At 34.7% G+C, this 22592-nt stretch overlaps 1 protein-coding gene across 1 annotated transcript in view; it reads left to right on the top strand.

Moving 5' to 3' along the window:
- The window catches only part of ano6 (anoctamin 6), a 53988-nt gene extending 36795 nt beyond the window's left edge, over positions 1–17193 (top strand). The window contains exons 11-20 of the mRNA XM_088923378.1: positions 150–295; positions 1622–1699; positions 2552–2777; positions 3562–3731; positions 4112–4209; positions 6491–6621; positions 7235–7440; positions 8125–8342; positions 9310–9415; positions 12562–17193. Coding sequence (XP_088779504.1) covers positions 150–295; positions 1622–1699; positions 2552–2777; positions 3562–3731; positions 4112–4209; positions 6491–6621; positions 7235–7440; positions 8125–8342; positions 9310–9415; positions 12562–12777 — 1595 coding nt within the window. The 3' untranslated portion in view covers positions 12778–17193. The remainder of the gene's footprint in view (positions 1–149; positions 296–1621; positions 1700–2551; positions 2778–3561; positions 3732–4111; positions 4210–6490; positions 6622–7234; positions 7441–8124; positions 8343–9309; positions 9416–12561) is intronic.
- The last annotated feature ends 5399 nt before the right edge of the window (positions 17194–22592 follow it).

The raw sequence follows: 22592 nt of genomic DNA, 5'->3' as shown, positions 1-22592 counted from the left end.
ATTAGATCACTTCTTGCTATCTGAATTCTTCCTGTTTAAGAGAAGGATAAATGCCAAGATGAAGAGTTTGGGATTAGAAAGAGTTTACTTATATTTTGAAGTGCGAGTGTTTTCTCTCTTTGAAAATAATATGCACTTTTTTCATCCAGTTACACTTTTCCTGGAGTTCTGGAAGCGATACCAGGCAGAACTGGAGTATGAATGGGACACAACGGAGTTCCTGGAGCAGGAAGAGCACCCTCGGCCTGAGTATGAAGCAAAGTGTGTTCATGAAAGACTCAATCCCATCACGAAGGTGAGGAGAGATTGTCTGACTTGCCTTGAGTTTATGATCGTAAATACAGAGCCAATGGCAGACATGCCTCTGCATATCCCTGTGCAGAAACACTTTGTAATATACTGTACGTGGGTGTTATCTGTGTTCACCGCGACCACAAGGGTTCTGACAGAAAATGACCATTAGTTATTAGTCCTCTCGGATATTAATGAAGTTGTTTCAAAATATATTTTTAACATTCCCACCTTTTTTAGTCTCAAACTCTGCTTTCTTAATTTTAAAAATATTCATTTAGTGTATTTCATATTAATTCTTATTTTTTAGAATGTTGTGGAAATGTATGAAATTTTTGAAACTCGCATCCATGTTTAATATCTCACTCATGAAATTAATCTTAATGTTTTCAGGTTGCTTCCCTTTAAAATGCAATTAGCTTTAGATCCCAGTTTAAAAAAATGAAATCATTAAGCAACATAATTTAAAATGTCATACTGTATATGTGATTATTGTATACCACATACATTTCTGTTCTGATGAAAAGAATATTGTCAGAACATCTTAGTCAAAAGCTGATGAAAATAAATGAACAATCATGTTTGTATATGTATATTTCTAGGTAAACTGAAATACCGGTTTTTAAATAGGATCTGGGCTTAGTATTTCTAGTGCTTTAAGAGGTGTTTACGGATAATGTTAACACCCAGAGCCTGTGATGATAAGTGCAAAGTTGCTTGCATTCTTTCATAATTAGAAGAGCTTTGGTTTTTTTTTAATTGGGAACCCAAATCTGACAAGGTTGAGTGTGACAAAAATAAACTCTAAATATGTGTATTATATTGCTAGTTATCAGTGATACAAAAGCAGAAATAAATGAACTTATACAGCTTGTTATTGCTCTGTGGCTAAACCTATTGTGTACCAATCAAACAAGTCTGCTTTACAGTCACTTCAAAGAAGAAAGGTAAATATCTCCAAAACCCCTAAACTACACAACATTCTCTATCTACTTTTATTCTTTTTTCATTAACATTTAAAATTCCATTTAGGCAAAAGCTGATGAGGAATTCAGTTGAATATATGCTGAAGTAAATCTGAAAAGAATTGATTTTATTCAACTGAATTTATTAAATTATTGGAATTATTCTGATTTTAAAAAATGATTAATTATTGGTTCTTCCAGGGTTTTACTGTGAACTCTCCAAGATGATGTTGTAAAATGAACAGTATGGCATAAGAGCACTTGATTCTTTCTGAAGGGAAATAGAATCCCAGAGAATAATATACAGTATAAAAAGACAAATGTTTTGGGGGGATTTTGTTAATGTGGATTGAACTTTCATTTAGGTAAAAGAGATGGTCCCTTATACAACTTGTGGGAAGTGCATGAGAGTGACATGTGGTATTGGGACGGTCTTTTTCTGGGTAAAGTATTCATGGTTTACATTCATTCATTAATACATTATAAATAAAAAATGTACAAATATACATTATATAGTAATAACAAGTGTATCCCTTTTTTGCTTAATTATTTATAATCTTATTTTCTTATTTAAAAAATTATTTGTTTCTGTTATAATTAGCTCCTAGTGATCAGATAAGCTACTGTAGTTGGGTCAATGGCCTACTCTCATTTCCATTTTTATGTAACATGGGTAGGTTACCTTGCAAAATCTGTATGCGTGCATTAGAGTTGTATTGAAAATTTTCATCCACTATTTATTTCTGGGGTATATCATATTATATCAAATTACAGGATCATGTTTGGTTTATTAAAAGTATATTTACTGTAATGTTTTACAATTGACTCAATTTACAATTGTGTTTTGATTGAGCATTGCCTAAGGTTAATACACAACCAAAAATGGTGTTTAAGACGGGTAAAACTTTCTTTTGCACTCTCCGCAGTTGTGTAGTCCATAGGAAGACAGAGAGTGAGATACATAACTTCTTAAGATAAAATCTGTATGCTTAGTAGAGACAATGAAACCTACAGAAGTATTTTGTAAAGGTTAAAGAATGAACCAGCCTGGTGACTATATTTCAGTGTTAAAATCTACACAAATAAAACCAATCACTGAAGCAGGAGCAAATGTTCTTTTGAAATTAAGGTGGATAAATATACTGTGTGAACATATTAGTAATTGCATTGCTCATAACGTCATCAATTTGAATTTTGAAGTAAAATGTCTGTGTAGTTGAAAAGGCTCACATACACACTCATATATTATAAACTTCTAGATCTAACTCCCTGCTTTTTTGTGTTGTATTTTTTAGATATTATTGATTATTGCCTCAGTGGTTGGAATTATAGTGTATCGTCTTGCGGTGTTCTTCTCTTTCTCTGCAAACTTGAGGAGAGAAATAAAAGAACTGGAGCCCTTCAAGGAGTATGTTACTCCCCAGATGGCCACTTCAGTAACAGCCTCTATCATTAGCTTTGTCATCATCATGATCCTCAACATTGTCTATGAGAGAGTGGCAATCTTGATCACTGATTTCGGTAAGACGAAATCTAAAATCTAAAACCTGATCTTACTGAAACAATGTTTTGCAAATTGCAAAATTGCATTGAGTCCTATTGAGTTGGCTGTTGACATTCAACTCTGAATGTACACTCCCTCAGACTTAGAAATGTATTAAATTGATTGAAATGTTAATTATTCATTGAATAAATTCAATTGTGTAGGACGTTAAGCAAAAAAAAAGATTTTCTTGGGTTGGTGTAGTCCAAACTTAAAATTATGTTATACTCTTTAAAGCAAACCTTTTAATTTAAAAATATTTTCAGAATGCTTTTACTTTATAGCAGGAATCTCAAACTTAACTCCTGGAGGGCCCAGAGGGCCTATGGTTTTTGTTATATTTAAGTCATTTACATGGCTGGTCTAATTCTACATAATTGTCATACAATACACTACTTCTAACTGGCACTGATGTTATTCATAAGTGAATCAACTGTAAAAAGATCATAAAAATATCTTATGGGTCTAATTTGGAAAATAAGTTAATTATTTAATTGACCACTCAGGTTGGGGAAAAAAATAAGAAAACAAGGCCCCCAGGAAATTAATTTGAGACCCCTGTTTTATAAGAAAGCAAAGTTAACCATATTAGAAATCAGTTTCTGTATGAATGGATATGAAATGCATAATTTAGATACAGTAGTATTTAAGGTGTGTTAGTAATTTAGATGTGGTAGTTTTTAATAAATATGAAACCAAACACAACTTTGGTTCTTATTTGAGAACTAGATGCATCACTTTTTTTAATTGTGCTATTTCTAGAACTGCCCAGGACGAGGACCGAATACGAGAATAGTTTAACCATGAAGATGTTTCTTTTCCAATTTGTCAACTACTACTCCTCCTGCTTCTATATTGCCTTTTTCAAAGGCAAGTTTGTTGGTCATCCTGGGGATCCAGTGTATTGGCTCGGGAAGTACAGGAATGAGGAGGTGAGCTCAGAGATGTAAAAGCCAGACAATGAGGACATCCTGCTTATGGAAAGTCTGCGTTCTAAGATGAGTTTCAGACCCCCTTAGTTTGTGATGTAATACATATACTGCCCTCCAGAGAAGAAAAATAGGCAGATTAGAAGACCCGAAGCAAACTCTTCATTAAAGCAAACACTATAAGTTGTTTTACCTTTTAATACAAGATCATTTGCAGACTTGAAATCTGTAAGCATCTTCAATTCTGCATGGAATTCCATTGAAACAGTAAATATTAAAGAGCAGGTCAAAAATGTAATGCAGCACAGCTATTGTAAAGGATTTCAGACAGCACATGCATGTAGTATGTTAATTTAGAATCTGCCTTCTGTGTCTGAATGCAGTGCGATCCTGGTGGCTGCCTCCTTGAGCTGACGACTCAGCTGACAATCATAATGGGTGGCAAAGCCATTTGGAACAATGTGCAAGAAGTGCTGATTCCGTAAGTATAGCTATATGCCCCAGTACCTTCAACTAAAGCAGGGCACTGTAAGAATTTCTGCATTTATATCCGTCTCTCCGTCAAACCAAGTTTGAGGATTTGGTTTAATAGATGGTGTTTACAGGCAGCTGTATTTGATTGTCCACAGTTCATATTATGCTGTCATACTTGACAGAGTCATTTGCTAAGATCATTCCATGGTATAGTTCTTCACTTTTGTTAGCAAAAAACCCTTTTGTCATCCCTCACGTCAGTGTTTGTAGTATATTAGAAAGTAGATCCTTTGAAGCATGTAAAAAATTCTCTTTGCATGTAATGCAAATTTAGATTATCCCTGCAATGTTGCAGATTGTTTCTTGCATAAATGTCTGCAAGGAATTAATACAGGCAGTTCCTAAACAAGCAGTAATTTTTTAACATGAATATTGCATGTCATGGACATTTTGGAATAATGTTACTGCACATACAGTGGGTATTGAAAGTATTGACCCCCATTGTACTTTACTACATGTTTTTGTGTTACCACTGGAGAACTCAATAAACTTACATAATTTTTTATTCATAGTCATACACCATCCTCTACAACACCAATGTGTTTAAAAGTTTAGCGCTAAAAAAAATAAGTGAAAAATTTGCAGTTTGTTGATTGGAATACCTGTGTTCAATTAAAATGGTTAACCATTCAGATTGAACACACCTGTTTTTGTCAATTTTAATTATATCTGCTTGTGTAAGTTTCTTCTGTTGGACGTTGCATACAAATCAATTAAAAGACAAAGGAGCACCACAGTGCACTGTTAAATTAATTATCAGGAATTGGAGGACAATAAAACTACTCTGAATCTTCAATGACCAGGTGGTTTTCCAAAACTCAGTAGCCAGGCAAGAAGATCATTAGTGAGAGAAGCATCAAACATCAAAGACCTACAGTGTCTCATAACTGAGATGGGAGTAACTGTGAGAGAGTCACTGATAGCTGAGGTATTCCACAAATCTGGGTAGTATGGTAGAGTGGTAAGGGAGGAAACCATATTTGAAAACAACTCGCATGAAGTCTCGTCTTGAATATGGAAAAAGGCATGTGGGAGGCTCTGAAATGTGGGGTAGAAAAAAAAACTTTGTAGTTTGAGTCAAAAATTGAGTAATTTGGCCTTAATGCCAAGTGTTATGTCAGGTGAAAGAAGAGCACTGCTCATTACTCACAAAATGCCATTGAAACATGGTGATGGCAACATAGTATTGTGGGGTTGCTTTTTGTCAGCAGGGACTAGTAGGCATGTCAAATTAGAGGGCAGAATGGATGGAGAAAAATATATTCAGATCCTGGAGCAAAACCTGGAACAATATGCAAAAGATCTGATACTGGAGATGGATATTTAAACAGGACAAGGACCCAAAACACAAAGCCAAAACATACCTTGGGTGGCTTAAAAACAAGATGAAAGTCCTTAAGTGGCCCAGTCAAAGTCCAGACATAAATCCTATAGAAAATCTGAGACAGGAACTAAAGATTGCTGTACACCACTGCTCCCCCACTAACCTGCAAGAGCTGGAACAATTTTGTGAAGAAGAGTGGGTAAACATTAAACCCACAAGGTGTGAAAAACTAGTTGCAGTATGCCATATGGCATTTTAAGCTGTAATTGCTGCAAAATGGTGAGCAACTAAATATTAAATGCTTCAGGTCAAGGGGTGAATACTTGTCCAAGGTGGATTTCTTAAGTTTCTATTTTTCATAAAATTTTCTTTTACAATTAGAATGATTATGCCCCATCAAAATGTTAAGTATGTTTTGTTAATTGTACATATTTCCAATAAAATAGGTTGTACTCACAGCTCTTAAGCAGCACCTTGTAGATTGTATCTTTTGTGATTCAGTGAGAAGGCAAATCCAATCATGTACTCACAACAAATAACATCACTTTATTAGCCCTATACAATTTCTTGCATTAGGAATTTGTCTTTTCACATACCCCAGCTTGCTCTCCATGAGAGGCAGACAGGGAGAGAGAAGCTTGGGGTCAGAGCAGAGGGTCAGTTATTGTACAGCACCCCTGGAGCAGCTGGGGTTAAGGGCCTTGCTCAGGCAGGGGCTCAATGGAGTAGGATTCCTCTGCTAGCGGTGGGATTTGAACCAGCAACCTTCCAGCCAGAGGTGTAGATCCTTAGCCACAGAGCCACCGCTCTAACCAGGATGGGGTTTGTTCAGTTAAGATTCTGATGTTGCATCTAATTAGATTTGTAAAAGAAAAGTGGCTTATGTATCGCCTTTACGTTTTAGATGGTTGAAGAATCTGATATCCCGTTACTGCATGAGTGTAGGATCAGAAAAAGTCATCCCACGGTGGGAACAAGACTACCAGCTGCAGCCCATGGGAAAGCTGGGCTTATTTTATGAATACCTGGAGATGGGTAAGCACCATTTTGTACCACTTAATTCATAGAGTTCTTGCGCTGTTTTATTTCCCATGGGGTAAGCAGAACAGTATTTGAGAAGTGCACTGCTATAGTTACATAATTATTTGTTTGCAAAAAAGTTATAACAAAACTAACAAAAAAAGGGATTTGTAGTTTGGGATATTATTCATTTACTAGCCAAGAATATCAGACTTGTGGAGCTGTAACAAAAGACTTCATCATCCATAGAGAGGAGGAGGCTAGCATGGACCGGAATCTTGACATTTTCCCTAACAACGTTACCTAACAAGAAACCAAAAAAGACTGCCGATCCTGTCCACAGGATGTTTGAGGTTGTGACTGCTCTGAATATGATAAAGGGCAGTACCACAACCCCGGTCATATTGCATAAGTCTTGTGTGAAGAAACAGCAAGTGATTTTAACTCCATATTCAAGCTACAGTGGCACAAAATGCATGACAACAGTATATCTACAGTATAATACGTCAGATCTGATATTCTTTAAGACATTTTTATTAATAAATGGATCCACAGTACATTATATATATATATGCAATACATTTTGGGTGGTAAGACCATTTCAATAACTGTGTTTTCTTTCATTTAGTGATCCAGTTTGGCTTTGTCACCTTGTTTGTGGCCTCCTTCCCTCTGGCACCTCTCTTGGCTCTCCTCAATAACATCTTTGAGATCCGAGTGGATGCCTGGAAAATCACTACTCAGTTTCAACGCGGGGTGCCAGAGAAAACACAAGACATTGGTGCCTGGCAGCCCATCCTTCAGGGCATTGCCATTCTTGCTGTGGCAACAAATGTAAGCAGACGTTTATATGTTCTGTTAGAGTGTACTCTGTCAGCATGAAAATAGTTTTCAGTTCCTTACAAAAGGAGGATCTAAATAGGTACACACATACTGTAAACACTCAACAGCCAGTTCTGTGTTATGAAAATGAAAAAAGTATATCCCAAACAGTCAATTTAAAGTTTGTATTTACCTGGTACTTGTTGTACATACTTTTATGTGTGTTTTGTACTTGCCACTGTTTTCACTGTTTAATGTTCCCATAACCTACTAGCATTCCCAGAAAAATAGTGTTGCAAATGACTTCTACTATCTGACTGCTAAGGATCTATTTGGGGAATTAAATTTGCATACTGCTAAGCTCTGAAGCACATTGGTGGAGGATGGTCACAAGTCCTACGCAAATGTGTGAGCTACTCTGAAAATCTTTTCTGCCTTGCTTTTTTGTCATATCTTGGAGGTTTGTTTTCAGAAGGAGCTGTTATGGAGAATTATTAGAATAGTATAATAATAACTTCAACATATCAGATAACCATTAAAAACCATAAAGGTTGCAAATGAGAAGAATCAATTAAGCCCTTTCTAGGATGTTTGGGTTTTAGTTACATAAATTAGAGCTAAACTGTGTTACATTAATGAATCATTTCATTCATTTCATTATTGTTTTTTGATTTCCATTGCTTTGTCTTCCCACAGGCTATGATCATTGCTTTTACATCTGACATGATTCCAAGATTAGTTTACTACTGGTCTTTCTCTGTGTATCCATATGGGGATCATGCTGAATACACCATGAGAGGCTATATCAACAGCACTCTGTCCATCTTTAGAATTGATGACTTTTCAAATGCCAGCAAGCCTTTGCCAGAAAAAAATCCATACTGGTTTGATACTGAAAATATCACCACTTGTAGGTTAGTATCTGATATTCAAAGGGATTTGAGCTTTGTAAACTGTTCATCATACAGCAGTGCTATAGCCCAAATTACAAGATGCTTAAAATGTTTAAGATAATACGCTCTACAAATTGACACTCCTATAATACTCTTTGATCTCCATTGTTTTGTTGTGCAAAGCATTTATATGAAGAATATACTGTATTTACCTCTACATATAGGCGTTCTAGAATCACACAAGTGACATCTTGATTATTTTTGAATACCATTTAACAGGTCTATATAATACTTCTAAAAACCAAATTCTATTTTTTTCTACTGCTTCCTAAAAACAAATGCACAGTTCATAATTGTTCTCAGTCTATTGTTTCCTGAGGACAGTCTGACGCTCATGAAGTATATTTGAAATTTTATGGAACTAAGCTATCGCAGGTAATTTTGTAAAGGTCACATAGCTCTTAGGATCTGCTGTACCTGTTGTTTCTCCCCATTTCCTATATAAATCAAATTTCAAGTTGTTGCTTTAATGACAATTTACCAAGAAAACAGCTTAATGAAACCTCAATCTAATTTTCTATGGAATGCATGTCAAGACAGCAGTACCCTATTCATTTACCCAGTCAAGCTTGTGCAACATAAATGTATGGATGTGACTTCACAACTGAATTTCATACAGTCTTCCATAAACCCCCAAGACTATAACACATTACCAAAGGAACTGACTTTGTCCCGACTCTGTAATGTTAAACACTACAAGACAAAATGTTGAGCACTGCATTAATCATTGTAAATAAAGTAATGAGCAATTGACACTTTATTAAGCATGTTCTTTATAAACCTGCAGCATAAGATACTGGGAGATTTCAATAAAGGGATTGCTTACAAAAAAGAGGTTTACAAACAATATCACAACCTTACAAACAAGTTTTAAATTAATTTAAATTTTACAATACCACCTATTAACTTGTCAGGTTTATCTTTGTAGATACCGGGATTTTAGATATCCACCTGGACACCCCAGACAATACGAACACAGCATTTACTACTGGCATGTCATTGCTGCCAAACTGGCTTTCATTGTAGTTGTGGAGGTGAGTTATTATTTGTTGTTTGTTGTTTAATTTTAATCAATTTGTACATATTGCTGCTTTTTTGCATAATCTTTCCAGACATGTACTGGATAGGCAGATAAACTTCAGGGGTAATAGACTGTATTTTGTATATTGTGTTTTTGATTTTTATTTTATAATGTGCCAACATTATACAGTGCTAACCAAAAATATTTGGAAAATGAAGTCAAAATTGCTATTTTTTTCTGCGTACTACTTATGCAATTTGAGATGAAAAGATGAATATGAGTAACAAATTATTTTAAGTTAATTTATCCCAATGCTTATGATCTCCTAAAATTGGAAATGGAAAACAAAAAATGTATTATTCTTAAATATTTAGAGCATAGAGCAAAAGTAGCAATTTTGACTTCATTGTCCCAGTTCTTATGGAGGGCATTGTACAGTACCTCCCATTATAAGGCAATAAGCAGTCATTGTATCTTAACTAGATACAGTACCAGGTTTGCAAAACATTGCCATCTGGAATGTAGGATGTGTTAAGTTAATTGTGTTAAACAATGCAGTTGTAATCATTTGAAAGCAATATTATTGGGATGCATCATTATTCAAAAACTGGTGAAAATAACTGCATTATCATGTAAACATAATCAACTGCAGGACTTACAGTGCCTTGCAAAAGTATTCACCCCACCCCCCTTGGACTTGTTCACATGTTATTGTGTTACAGCATAGAACCATGATGTATTTAACTGAGAATTGTTATCACTAATCAACACAAAGTATTGTACTCTATAATGTCAAAGTGAAAATCCAGACATTTTACTAAATTAAAAATAAAAAATGGAAAATAACAAAAATTTATAAGTAACTCCCTCCCCAGAGTTAATACTTGGTAGAACCACCTTTGGCAGCAATTACAGCTGTGAGTCTCTTTGGGTAAGCCTCTATCAGCGTTGCACATCTTGACACTGGAATTTTTGCCCATTCTTCTTGGAAAAATTGCTCAAGCTCCATCAAGTTGGATGCAAGTTGAACAGCAATTTATAAGTCATCCCTCAGATGCTCAATTGGATTGAGGTCTAGGCTTTGACTGGGCCACTCCAGGACTTTAACCTTTTTGGTTTTAAGTCACTCCAGTGTGGCTTTTGCTGTATGTTTCAGGTCATTGTCTTGTTGGAAGATGAATCATCTTCCAAGTCCCAGTGCTCTTGCAGATTCCAGCACGTTTTCCTCCAGGATTTTCCAGTCCCTGCTGCAGACAAGCATCCCCAAACCATGATGCTGCCACCACCATTCTTTACTGTAGGGATGGTGTTCTCAGTGTGATGTTAGTTTTGCGCCAAACATATAGTTCAATTTTGGTCTCATCAGACCATAGAATCTTCCTCCAAATTGAGTCTCTCACATCCCTTTGGGCAAACCCCAGCCGAGATGTGATATAGGTGATTTTTCAACAAAGGCTTTCTTCTTGCCAGATTTATGAAGTGTGTGTGCTATTGTTGTCTCATGCACAGTTTCTCCCATCTCTGTCGTGGAGGACTGTAATCTTTTAGAGCTGCCTTAGGCCTCTTTGTGGCCTCCCTTACTACGGCTCTTCTTACCTGCACACTCAGTTTTGGTGGATAGCCAGTTCTGGGCAGATTCAAATTTGTTTAATATTTTCTTCCCTTCTCTGTGATGGACTTCACTGTGCTTTGAGGTATATTAAATACCTTGGAAATTTTCTTATGTCCTTGCCCAGACTGGTATTTTTCCTTGGAAATGCACTAAGTGGGGAAGCTCCCAGACACAGGTGTGTTTATTCTGAAATCATGTGAAACACCTCAACTGCACACATGTGGACTCCAGTCAAGTAATTATGTGACTTCAGAGGTATGACTTCATAAGTATTACTTCAGAGGTAATTTAGGTGTGTCAAAGCAAGGGGGTGAATACTTATGGATTCAATTATTTTCTGTTTTTTATTTTTAATTAATTTAGTAAAATGTCTGGATTTTGTTTTTCCACTTTGACATTATAGAGTACTTTGTGTTTTTGAGTGGCAGAACGTCTCGGTTAAATACAACATGGTTCCATGCTGTAACAATAAAATGTGAAAAAGTCCAAGGGGGACTTTTGCAAGACACTGTAAATGTGAGTCAACCACGCTAAAGGATTAGTGTTGCACATTGAGTGATTGAGAGGTGCTTGTTTTGTAATTCAAACTTGTTTACAGCATTAAACTAGGAAACTGCAAAAAACAAGCTTGAAAGAAAATCTGTATTTAACTGTACTCTTATTTTTTTATTGATTGAAGAAATTGACTAATTTCTTTGATTTTCTTACTTGATATTTCATTACTGTCTTTTAAAGATTGTAATGTGGTCCTGAACTTCCAAAGGTCTATGTTGGCATTACATGGCTTACACTAATATAAAGATTCCATAGTCACATAATCCATGATGTCTCATTGAACACTGTAGTTGTACAATACATGTTCAATTGTTATATCTTTACAATATGTGTGATTAGCCTGTTGTTGGTTTTTTCATAATTGTGTGATATGGGTAGGGTTTTCAGAAAATAATGTATAGCCTGGACTGCACATTTAAACATCATTTTGGCAAGACCTTAAATCGTCATTGGTCTAAGCAACAAGGTTTGTTGGTTACTCTACATCATGAAAGGTAGAGTGATTAGTGGATTTCTTGACGAATGCTCTTGAATAGGAAAATATTTTGTTACCAATTCTGTGAATGTCAAAAGAAGCACCCTATAGACAAATTTTGACAGTACAATGTTAATCCTTGAAAAAACACCTTATGAACAAAATGACCAGACTTTACAAGGTTTTTTAATAGAAAATATGCATATATTCTATTTAGCATACATTATGTTGTCTCTTAATGAACATTTTTTTTCTGTCCACATCATGCTCATAATAAAATCACACCTCCTGTCTATTACATGACACAATTGTTTTCCATTACGTCTTCTGCCTGGAAGTATCAGTTTAAGGCTGTATTTGAGGCTATATCAACATTTTGAAGCTAGCCAAATTAATTATAGGTAAAAAGGGTATTGAAGAATGCACAGGTTCTGATCATTGGTGAAATTCATAGCAGCACTGAAAAATCAAGGTCATGTTTCTCTAAAACTTATTCATCTTGTGTTTTTATTTCCAGCACATTGTGTACTTCACAAAGTTTATCCTGTCCTATGGTATTCCTGATGTGCCTTTAGAAGTAAAAGAGCAGATCAAAAGGGAGAAGTATTTAACCCAGAAACTACTTCATGAAGCCAACCTCAAATTGGTGACCAAACGTTTGAAACCTGTGGCTGATAACATTCTAAGAAATACGGAGGGTGAGTTTAGGCCACCGTTTGTTCCCAGTCAGTGAACAGGAACTGAGATGAACCACTGTTGTCTGGAGGACTTTGTCAAGAAGAGAAACACATTGAGACTCTTGATTTTTGTATCTGACTTTATTTGTTTGAGTCCCTTTATTGTGATTTTTTAAATGTTGATATAATTGTAAGACATCAATGAATATTAAGTTTTGGGGAAAGCCTTACAATCTCAACAACAGAGAACTCACAATGAGAATTGCTCAAAGCACAGTAAAATTGTGGTTACATCTTGTATCTTGTGGAGGACAAGTCTTTTTTTATATTATAGTGGCAAGTGCTAGATGGCACATTAAACAAATATTAGGCAGCCTCTACAGGGGTTACACTGTCCAATGCCACACAAGTAACCTAGTCCCTGATTATCAGACCTACAGCTTTCTAGTTTTCTTTCTTTACTGTATGCTGGTTCAGAGACAACATACCAGATCCAGCACAGGCCGGACCTCTATGTAATTCATGATGATGATAAAGAAAAAAGCATGTGAAATACATAAAAAAACAGTCACTAGCAAAACTGGCTCAAGGGGTACAGTAAGTATTCTTGAGGTACAGTTTAGTCACACTACTGTATATTCTCAGTGTGAAAACTAGTAGAGAAGTCGAAAGGGAAGTGGTAGATGTCTGTTTCAAAGAGTACTGAAGTTTCAATTAAATAATTAAGACTGTGTGTTAGCTTCTGTGTAGAGGGCTTGAAAATATAAAACCTGCCCTATTTTGAAGGGGTACATAAAATTTAAGTGTTATGTGGAATGCGTTTGTCAGCCTACCTTATATTTTATATATATATGATCATATACATATCATACAGCAAATGTAAAGTAAATTGACAATTACAGTAGCTCAGAAATTAATGGGTAGAGGTTCCTCATTGGAAAGTAAAATGTTGTGCTGGCTGTTCCTTTGCAGCTCACACACTCACAGAGCTCACCTTTCTAAGGTCAGGAAGCATGCAAAGTAAAATCACATACTTGGATTGGATATGCCTGGTTTAATCCCTGTTTTCATAAACTGTAGCATACTTTCCTCTTGAAATTAATATGGGCAACATGGATGAGAAAACAAAATCCCTCAAACTCCTACGGTATAAATAAAAGAAAACCACTCTATGAGTTGCCACTGTTGCACTTTCAGATCACCTAGTCTTTAAATTATTACCATCATGCCATTGTTTTGGGAATCGACCACTATCCCCACCACTTAAGACATCCTGTGCTCTCTGTGCTTTGACTTTAATCTTTCACCCTAAGAAGCTGTGAATATAATTGTTTTTTGGGTGTTTTCCTGTAATGTCACACCTAGCAGAACGAAAAAGCGAATGTAAAAGAATAGAGTGTAAAAGTCTTACAGCGTAACAATACAATATTTTTGTTTGTTTAGTTAGGTTTTATTAATATCTGCGTCCAGGTGTATGTCTTAAAATGTGAAAAAAATAAGTATGGTACAGCAGTTCTATGCCTAGTATATACGGCAGGGAAAAATGGAGCGTAGTGTAAAAAATTAAGAACTTTTAGTCTTGACCCTCAGATTTTAGTGGTAAGACAAAGTTTCATCTGATATTTTACTTTATTAAACCTTTATAAGATTATGTACATTTTACTGGGGGTGTTTTTCTGACCTGTTGGCAATAGCCAAGTGTCTGTTCTAGTGTAATTTGTCAAGCCATTAGGAGTTCTGACACTTTGTGTCTTATCAGATGTTCTCTGTTCTAAAAATGTTTTTATATAAAAAAAACAAATTCATTTCTGTTATTGGATATTAGCTATGCAATTTATGAATCTGAATGTATCTCTGCATATTTGAGTTGTCATATTCAACTTGCTCTTCAGTGTTCCTGTCATTCATGTTTTATTTCCTTACTAAATAAATATATAACTGGTTTTGTTCAGAATTATTAAACAAGAGTTGGAGCATCCAGTTTGGGAAGTTTTGGGAGTGCAGCTGGATAGTACCACAATATATTGTTTCATATTTGTTTATTTCAACAGGTATTTACAGCATTTGCACAATATAGATTTAGTCAGAAATGAAGCTTGTGGTTTTCAGCTTTTTTTTATAAACGATTTTACCCGTGTTAAATTTGTCTGTAATTGTGATGTACCTGCAATTACAGTTACTGCTTATGTATCTTTAGTTTTAAATTGTTGTTACTAAATAAGGTCATATTGCATAACTAATACCTCATCAATTAGTTATTTTTCTTACACAGAATTTTACTGGATGATTACATCTGTGAACAACCTGATCACAGTTTATTCATTTTCTGCAGTTTGACACATAGAATACAAGAAACTTATAGTGCCAATTAAAGAATTTACAAATAGCATTGCATTATATTTAAGAAGAAGTCTTTATTATATGTATGCTTAAATACAGTATATAAATAACAAAAATGCACAAGCAAAGGAGCCCTAATTAGTTACAGTAGGTAATTCCATAAACGCTGCACACTAACTTGATAGCCTCACATGCCTTGAAGCCTTCAATGATAATGGTAAACGTATAAGATACTGACTTTGTGACTTGCATTTACATCCCCCGTGTGATGTTAATGGACCTAGAATTTAAAAACATGGATAACAGAGGTGTGTATAATGTTTAAGGAATGCTTCTTGCATTTGAGATGTTGTGTTTTTTAGTATTTATAGCTCAAGAGTGAACCAGTTTGTTATGTATGTCATGGTGCCAACAATTCAAAATTATAAGCAGAGCTTATTACACACACACATTTTACGTATTATTTTGACAGACGTTTTAAAGAAACAGATTGTTCATGCATGTCTATCAAATCCATTCTCAATAAATGCAGATTCTGCTTTTGTAGAAAACTTTAATTAGCCCCCTGCCTTGACAACCCACATGAATGCTGATGCTTTCTTTTGCTGAGAGGTCTTGCCATTATTAAGCTTTTAGGCATGTTGTCATACTTACATCTTCAGCAGCACCAGTCCATGTAATCAAAGCACCATTTTCAGGATGAAAATCAATATGACCTGTGTGTAGTTAATCAGTACTTACCCATGGATTTTTAGGAGCAGAAATGATGGTATTCCACCCAGAACGTTTCCTGGCTCTGTGCTTTTTTGATGGTTCGCTCTTAGCTCCAAATATGTTTTGTTTTTAACCACGTCTGCTGGATCGCCCTTGTGTTTTGCTTGGCTTCCTGTGTACTGAAACTGCCTGTCGGTTTTGGACTAACCTTGCATTTGGAAATTTGCCTGACTCACATTTTGTTTTTGGATTCCCTGTTTGTGCTTGAACTGCAAACCCCAGCTCTGATCCCTTTTTGCTTTCGGTTTTGATTTTGTCTTGTGCTTTGGATTGTCCTGCTTCACTCTTGCTAGCTGCTTGTTGGAGCTTGATCACCTAAGAACCCCCTAGAGTCGTCAACTTCCAGTTTCAAGACCACTGACCAGATCATTATGATTCCATGCAATCTTTTTTGAGGCAGTATGTATTTAAAGAGCACATTCTCAAAAAGAGAGAGAGGCTTGATTAACATCTGAGTACTAGGTATATTTTTTTTCACTAAAAATTACTTTCACAGTAATTGAAATCAAAGTATATTGCATACCTCCACTAAGTAACTAAGATGAAGGTTGTCAATAACCAAGTTTATGTGGTGCTACTAGTGTTTACTAAAGTGTTAGGCTTTTCACACTTTTGATTAGATTAAATTTAATTGCCACAAAATTATGACAAAGTGTTTCTCTTAACTGAAACAGGCATGCAGTAGTTTAATTAGTAGATTTTGTGTATCAGGATCTTATGTATGTCTTTATCCTGTTTGTGCTTTGCATTTCTGTACCATTGAAATGGTTTCAGTTTTTAATGACCAGTTTAAGTTTAAGTGAAGAACCATACTAAGGTTGAAAGCAATTATTTACATCTTATTGAATAGCTGAGCTATGCAAAAAAGAAAACCAGGCAAGGAAAGGATATACAGTATAAAGAGAAAATACAGAAAATAAAGACAATTGATTCCATGTAAATAAAACTTTGGGGATTTTCAGTTCTTTATATAAAATGGCTAAATTTGTCAATTGTATTGAACTAAGGATGTATGAATTTTCAAGTTTTTTGAAATGTAGAAACTGACAGAGCTTGCACAGTTGTAGTGAAAATGCTGCATTTATCATGTTTAACTTGTATGTAGTTGCAGCTTGTAAAATCTGTGGGCCATATTGGTTTATAAAATATTGCCTGTGTATATTAAAGTTTATTTGATATAATTGTTTTTTTGCAACATATAAAGCTCACTATTTCTATACAGTATGCACTTCTATTGTAGAACAAATGTTTTTCATCAACCTGTGGTTTATTAATACATGTATTTTGTATTCTTATACAACATATAAATGCATACTATTTATATTTGTCTTTTTGTTTAAATAAAGAAAGGGAAAATGTATTTTGTCTGTTTTATTACGAAAATGGAAAATATTTAATTCCAGAAAAATTAATGGATCTTTTAAACAGTTTTAAAATTCTCTTACATCATTTTTCAATGGAGTCTAATAATCCCAATTTACAAATTTAATTTATAGAGCACATTGATAAAGACCTTTGGAGCTTTTAGATTGACGGCTGTTTTTGCAGTAATAAAACAATGCAGAAAAAAGATATTGTGTATACAGTGTGCATGTACAGTACATTCTTTAAATAAATACATAATAGCAAAATGAATAAAATACTATAGTGCCTTGTAATTGTTTTCACCCCCTTACAATAATGCCACATTGTATTGAATTGCAAATTGTTATACTTGCAAAATATTTTTTGTATATGCAAAAAGTGAGTATTTTAATCAAACTATGCAGAAACTGGAAATCTGATAACTTTTCCCTAATGGGTGAAGTTAAGTCACCAAAGAAAACTCAAAAGCTAAATTACTTTGAAAATCCATGCAATTACTTGAGTTGATTCTGTGTGAAATAATAGTAGTTCACATAATTTCAGAATAAATACATGTGTTTCTGTAAAGTTTCTCACTCCTGTTCAACCAAGAGCTTTCAAACTAGCTCAGGGACAAATTTAAAGTAAGGTACAGATGATGAGAAAAGTATTAAAAAAAGTCAAAGGGACTGGATATCTTTTTGAGCATTGTGAAGTTGATCATTAAGAAGTGGGCAGCGTAAGTATTGTTATTGTATTATTTAAAAGACATTTCTCTCTTGCTTCCCATTTCCCTTAATATGAAGATATTACAAGAACAACTCATTAATAATTCCATAAACATGTCCTCAATGTTTCTTACATATTGTTGTATGTTGTGCCACCTCTTCTGTTGGAATATGAGAATGAAAATACATTGAAAAGTTAAATTTAAAATCACTGCAGGAGAAGTGGCACTCAAGGTCAATCTTCACCCGAGAGTGGTGGCAGGAGAAATGCAAAAATACTGAAAGGGCTAATGTTTTTTTTTTGGAATGACGAACACATTCTTCACAAACACAAAAAAGATTACAGATTTAAAGTCTGCTAAACTAACTTACCTTTCAATATATTGTTTTCTACATAAGACGTTTGGTGAAGGGCAGCTTTTATTTGTGGTTTGTATTTTTTGTTTGTAGATTTTTGTATTTTGGAGTACAGATGTTTATATTTTAAAAGGGAAACAAGGTCTTGTGTGAGTAGCTGTTAGGCGAGGGGTGGTTTTTTGGATAGCTTGAATGACAGTGGAGAAACAATGAGTGAAAACAGAACTGTGCTGCCCTGCTTAGGTTTTGCTTTTAGATTACTATTGCCTTTCTCTGTTTGACAGAAGAAATAAAATCTGTTTATTGTAGCTTGATATCACATCCAAAGTGCCAGGAGAACACAGAAATCCCTATGAATTGTTGAAATTGTATCACAACATAATTATTTAAAATAAGTAGGTTTTGAAACATGAATGACTGAATCAGTTATATAGTTGGCCTTATGTTATCACTGCTCCTCAAATCAGTCACTTGTATGGTCTGTGCTGTGTGTTTCTTTTTTCTGTTCATCCTGTGAGATTTCCTGTTGATTGTGCTACATAGGGTAGGTCTCTTACCTTGGATGCATAAATAGCATCTGAAAAGACTTCAGAGCTGTTCACAGGAAAGGGGGGTTTAGTATACCCTAAAATCCAGTAGTGGTTCATTGTGCTCTGAAGTTAATATAACACTGATATTACCCCATCTAATTCCTTAAACCTCAATTGCAGAGTTTAGTCAAAATAATAATTAATACAAGAATCACACAAAAAAATACATGGTAAAATTTAACATGCAAATCTGAAAATGAAGATCCTTATAATCTCCTGATACATGGTTAGCAGGGCTCAATGTTCAGTTCACAAAATGACACTAAATCAAGCAAAAAGATAAAACCTTTCACTACCTTCACACTATCAGAAACAATAATACTAAGGATCTTTGGAATCTTTTCATTTGTGAAAAGGGATATTTTTAAAATTTAAGAACTTAAATAAGATCATTATTGTCACTTTTTGTAAACACATGACCAGGATAATATATATGATTCTGTGATTCTAAGGCAATGGGATAGACCAGTGTATAGGTTTTCCTGGAGTAAAATATGAAATTCACTGTGCATCCTGACATCATCTGTAAGTTTCTGTTGGGGAGGATGCAGACCAGGATTGAATGACAAGCAGTGAATGCCAGGACAAGACAGGATTGAGAGCGTTTGTAAAATGATTAATGTTGCCATAGAAAACAATGATTTTAGAGAAGACAGAAAACCTTGTCCCATATAAAGTACTGGAGTAGTTGTATTTTAAAAAATCTTTTATGCTACAAATTATAGAACAAAGTAGGTTGTATTGTTGCATTTTAAAGCAACCCTTTTAATACTTTCAGAAAACACATAAGATTTTAGTAAATTTTAAGTAAAACATAACTTTTTCTTGTCTGAAAATTGTGGTTAGTACTTTGTAATTTCTGACATGATATTACTTCTCATTGATGCTGGGAGAAAAAAAAACAATAGAATAACATGGATATATTTATTGTCAATGAATTTATCTTGTACATAACTGTCAGACTCAGACCAAATTTTTAATAAAAGATTATATCTCAAAGGAACCCTCCATGAAATTGTGTCATCACAAATTCAAATGAAATCTATCAATTAAATGCTTGCAAATCACGTGAATCCATTTAAGCTGTAGCCCCTTTGCAGAGTCAGAACTAAATTAAACAGATTTGTTTTTCCTTTCTATCCCCTAAGAACTAGCTCTCAATTTATCTTTCCATATTTAGAGCTTGCCCCCAGTAAAGATAGACAACTGAGAGCATCCAAAGTAGACCTACAGTACATGCAATCTAATTTAGTGTATTTTAGTTAATCTACTTGTAGATCAGTAAATATCCTTATTCAATAACATAGTGAACAATCTGATTTTTAATTTTGTTTCAATGATTTTGAACTTTTTATACTCAGGAAAAAAAGACAGTAGACCAATAAGTAGAATAAGCAGTACTTTTGAAAACAGGTGTTTGGTGGGATTTGAGGTTTGTCTTTCTCACAAATGTGTGTTATAAACTCCATTCATTGATGATCTGTGTAGATCTTAAAAAGTTGGTTATGATAGTCCATCCATCCATTTTCTGACTGCTTCATTCAGTTCAGGGTCGCAGGAGTGCCAGAGCCTGTCCCAGCAAGCACCAGGCACAAGGCAAGATACACTCTGGAAGGGACACACAGACACAAACGCACACACAATCACATCAAGGCCAATTTTCCCAGAAGCCAATTAACCTGCCAGTGTGTCTTTGGATTGTGGTAGGAAATCTGCGAGTACCCAGAGGAGACCCGCGTGAACACTGGGAGAACATACAAACTCCACACAGATAGGACCCAGGGTCAGAAATTGAAACAAGGGCCCCAGCACTGTGAGGCAGAAATGCTAAACACCATGCCTCCGTGTTGTGATGGTAATTATAATTATGCAAGAATTATGTGCAGTATATGCACTATACAACCTAGTGTCAATAATGTAGTATAAAGATTATGACTATAAGCTCTTTAGAATACAAGCCGCTTGTTATCTAGTTGTTTTTATTCTCTAAGGGAGGGATTTTTTTAATGTAAGAAAAATGTTTCTTGCATTGCGAACATCACACTTTGCTAGAAATTCTAAATTGTGAATAATCCCTACTATTTTTATGGAATTAAACTTTTACAGAACACAGCTCTTCTTTCCAGGATTACACTTGTTATTTCATGGTTTTATAAACATTACTTCTATTACTCTTTACTTTGGGCTTCACCATGCAGTATTGTTTTTCTGTTTGAATATCCAGACTTGACCATAAAACTATCAGTAGCTTAATAAATACTAAGTCACTGTCTGAAATTGGTTATGATGCCCAGAGTCATCACAAACACATGCACAACAAGAAAATCAATATTTTTTAGTGTCATGTAAATTGCTCAGACATTGGACATCTTCCTTTATTTGATACAGTAGTGAAAAACATTAAATGTAACTGAATTCAAATTCAACTGTAAACAAATTAAATTTCCTAAAATGTACTAACATAGCAAGAAAACAAGAAAACAAGAAAATAAAAAAAAATATTGGATTACATAACACTGAAAATGAAGACTATATTTAGCTGGATTTTGCCTTGCTGATGTTTAATTCCTAACAATTCTGCTTATAAATGAAGTAGCCTAGACCATTTGAAAAGCAATAGCAACTCCTTCAGAAAGTTGCTAATAAAATAAGAGTTTAAAAAACAGTCTGAGAAATGAGCAGTAATTAATTCAGAAAAACTGTATAATAATGTCAGAATTTGTTGGTTTCAATTAACTTAAGAAAGCCTGGGTTACTTGATTTGAAGCTGCCATTTCAGAGTTAAACAACACATGTATTTTTGTAAATAACTCATGTACTGTTCTGCAAATGTTTTCACCTTTTTTGTTATGTTCTTCTGTTAAAGCAATCAATAGCCCAAAAACCAAGATGTGGTTTACAATATATGTTGAATGTCTTCTCTTGTCTAGATTCTTTTTTTTTCATATACCTGTATTTATACTGCTAACCAAAATATTGTGTATCGGATCCATGTAATTGCAAATGTTATACCTACATTACTATACAGTAAATAAACTTGATACATGTTCTGTATTTAAATTGGTTTAGCCCTAACAGGGTTTCTATTTCCACCAACATTAAGGAAAACAGGAACAGCTGTTTACTAGAACACACATTTTTGCCACTAGATGGCAACAATTGCAATTCCAAATATTGTAATTCTGCTTGTGGAGCACAACCTGGTTTATTCGTTTGTGTAGTCATAACCTCATGGCCTCAGGATCAGTTGACACAGTGACAATGAAACAACAGTAACATTTTAGAATCTGTGTAAAATGTTGATTTTTCTATATACCGTATATTGTGATGAAACTTGTAGTTTATGGGTTTTCTCAGGAGGATTTAGGTAAACAGAACCTGGTAGTGCTAAGCTCTAAGCACCAAGTGAATATCTCAGAGAAAATAAGGAGATTAATGCACAACAGATGCTTGGACAGGGGTGAACATTGACGAAGTTCACCCAACCAATACTCTTCCTCCTACAATGTCCACACAACTTTAACTCCTAATTTAGACCTCATAGAGCAGCCAACGAAAATAACGTGAGGGGTACCTACTAAAAAACATCCACTACACGAGACAAAGCCTTTATTTTCTCAAAGAAGCACTTATCGCAGTACCTTATTTGTTAGCATGACTGCTTCCCCCAGTGTCCAGACCTTGATGCACAACAACTGCAGTTCAGTACTTAAACATTACAAAACCCAAACCTTCATT

Source organism: Atractosteus spatula, chromosome 8, assembly GCF_055471065.1.
Source record: "Atractosteus spatula isolate fAtrSpa1 chromosome 8, fAtrSpa1.hap1, whole genome shotgun sequence".
Classification (NCBI taxonomy): domain Eukaryota; kingdom Metazoa; phylum Chordata; class Actinopteri; order Semionotiformes; family Lepisosteidae; genus Atractosteus; species Atractosteus spatula.
The sequence above is the reverse complement of the archived record's forward strand: the minus strand, read 5'-3'. Positions and strand labels throughout refer to the sequence as shown.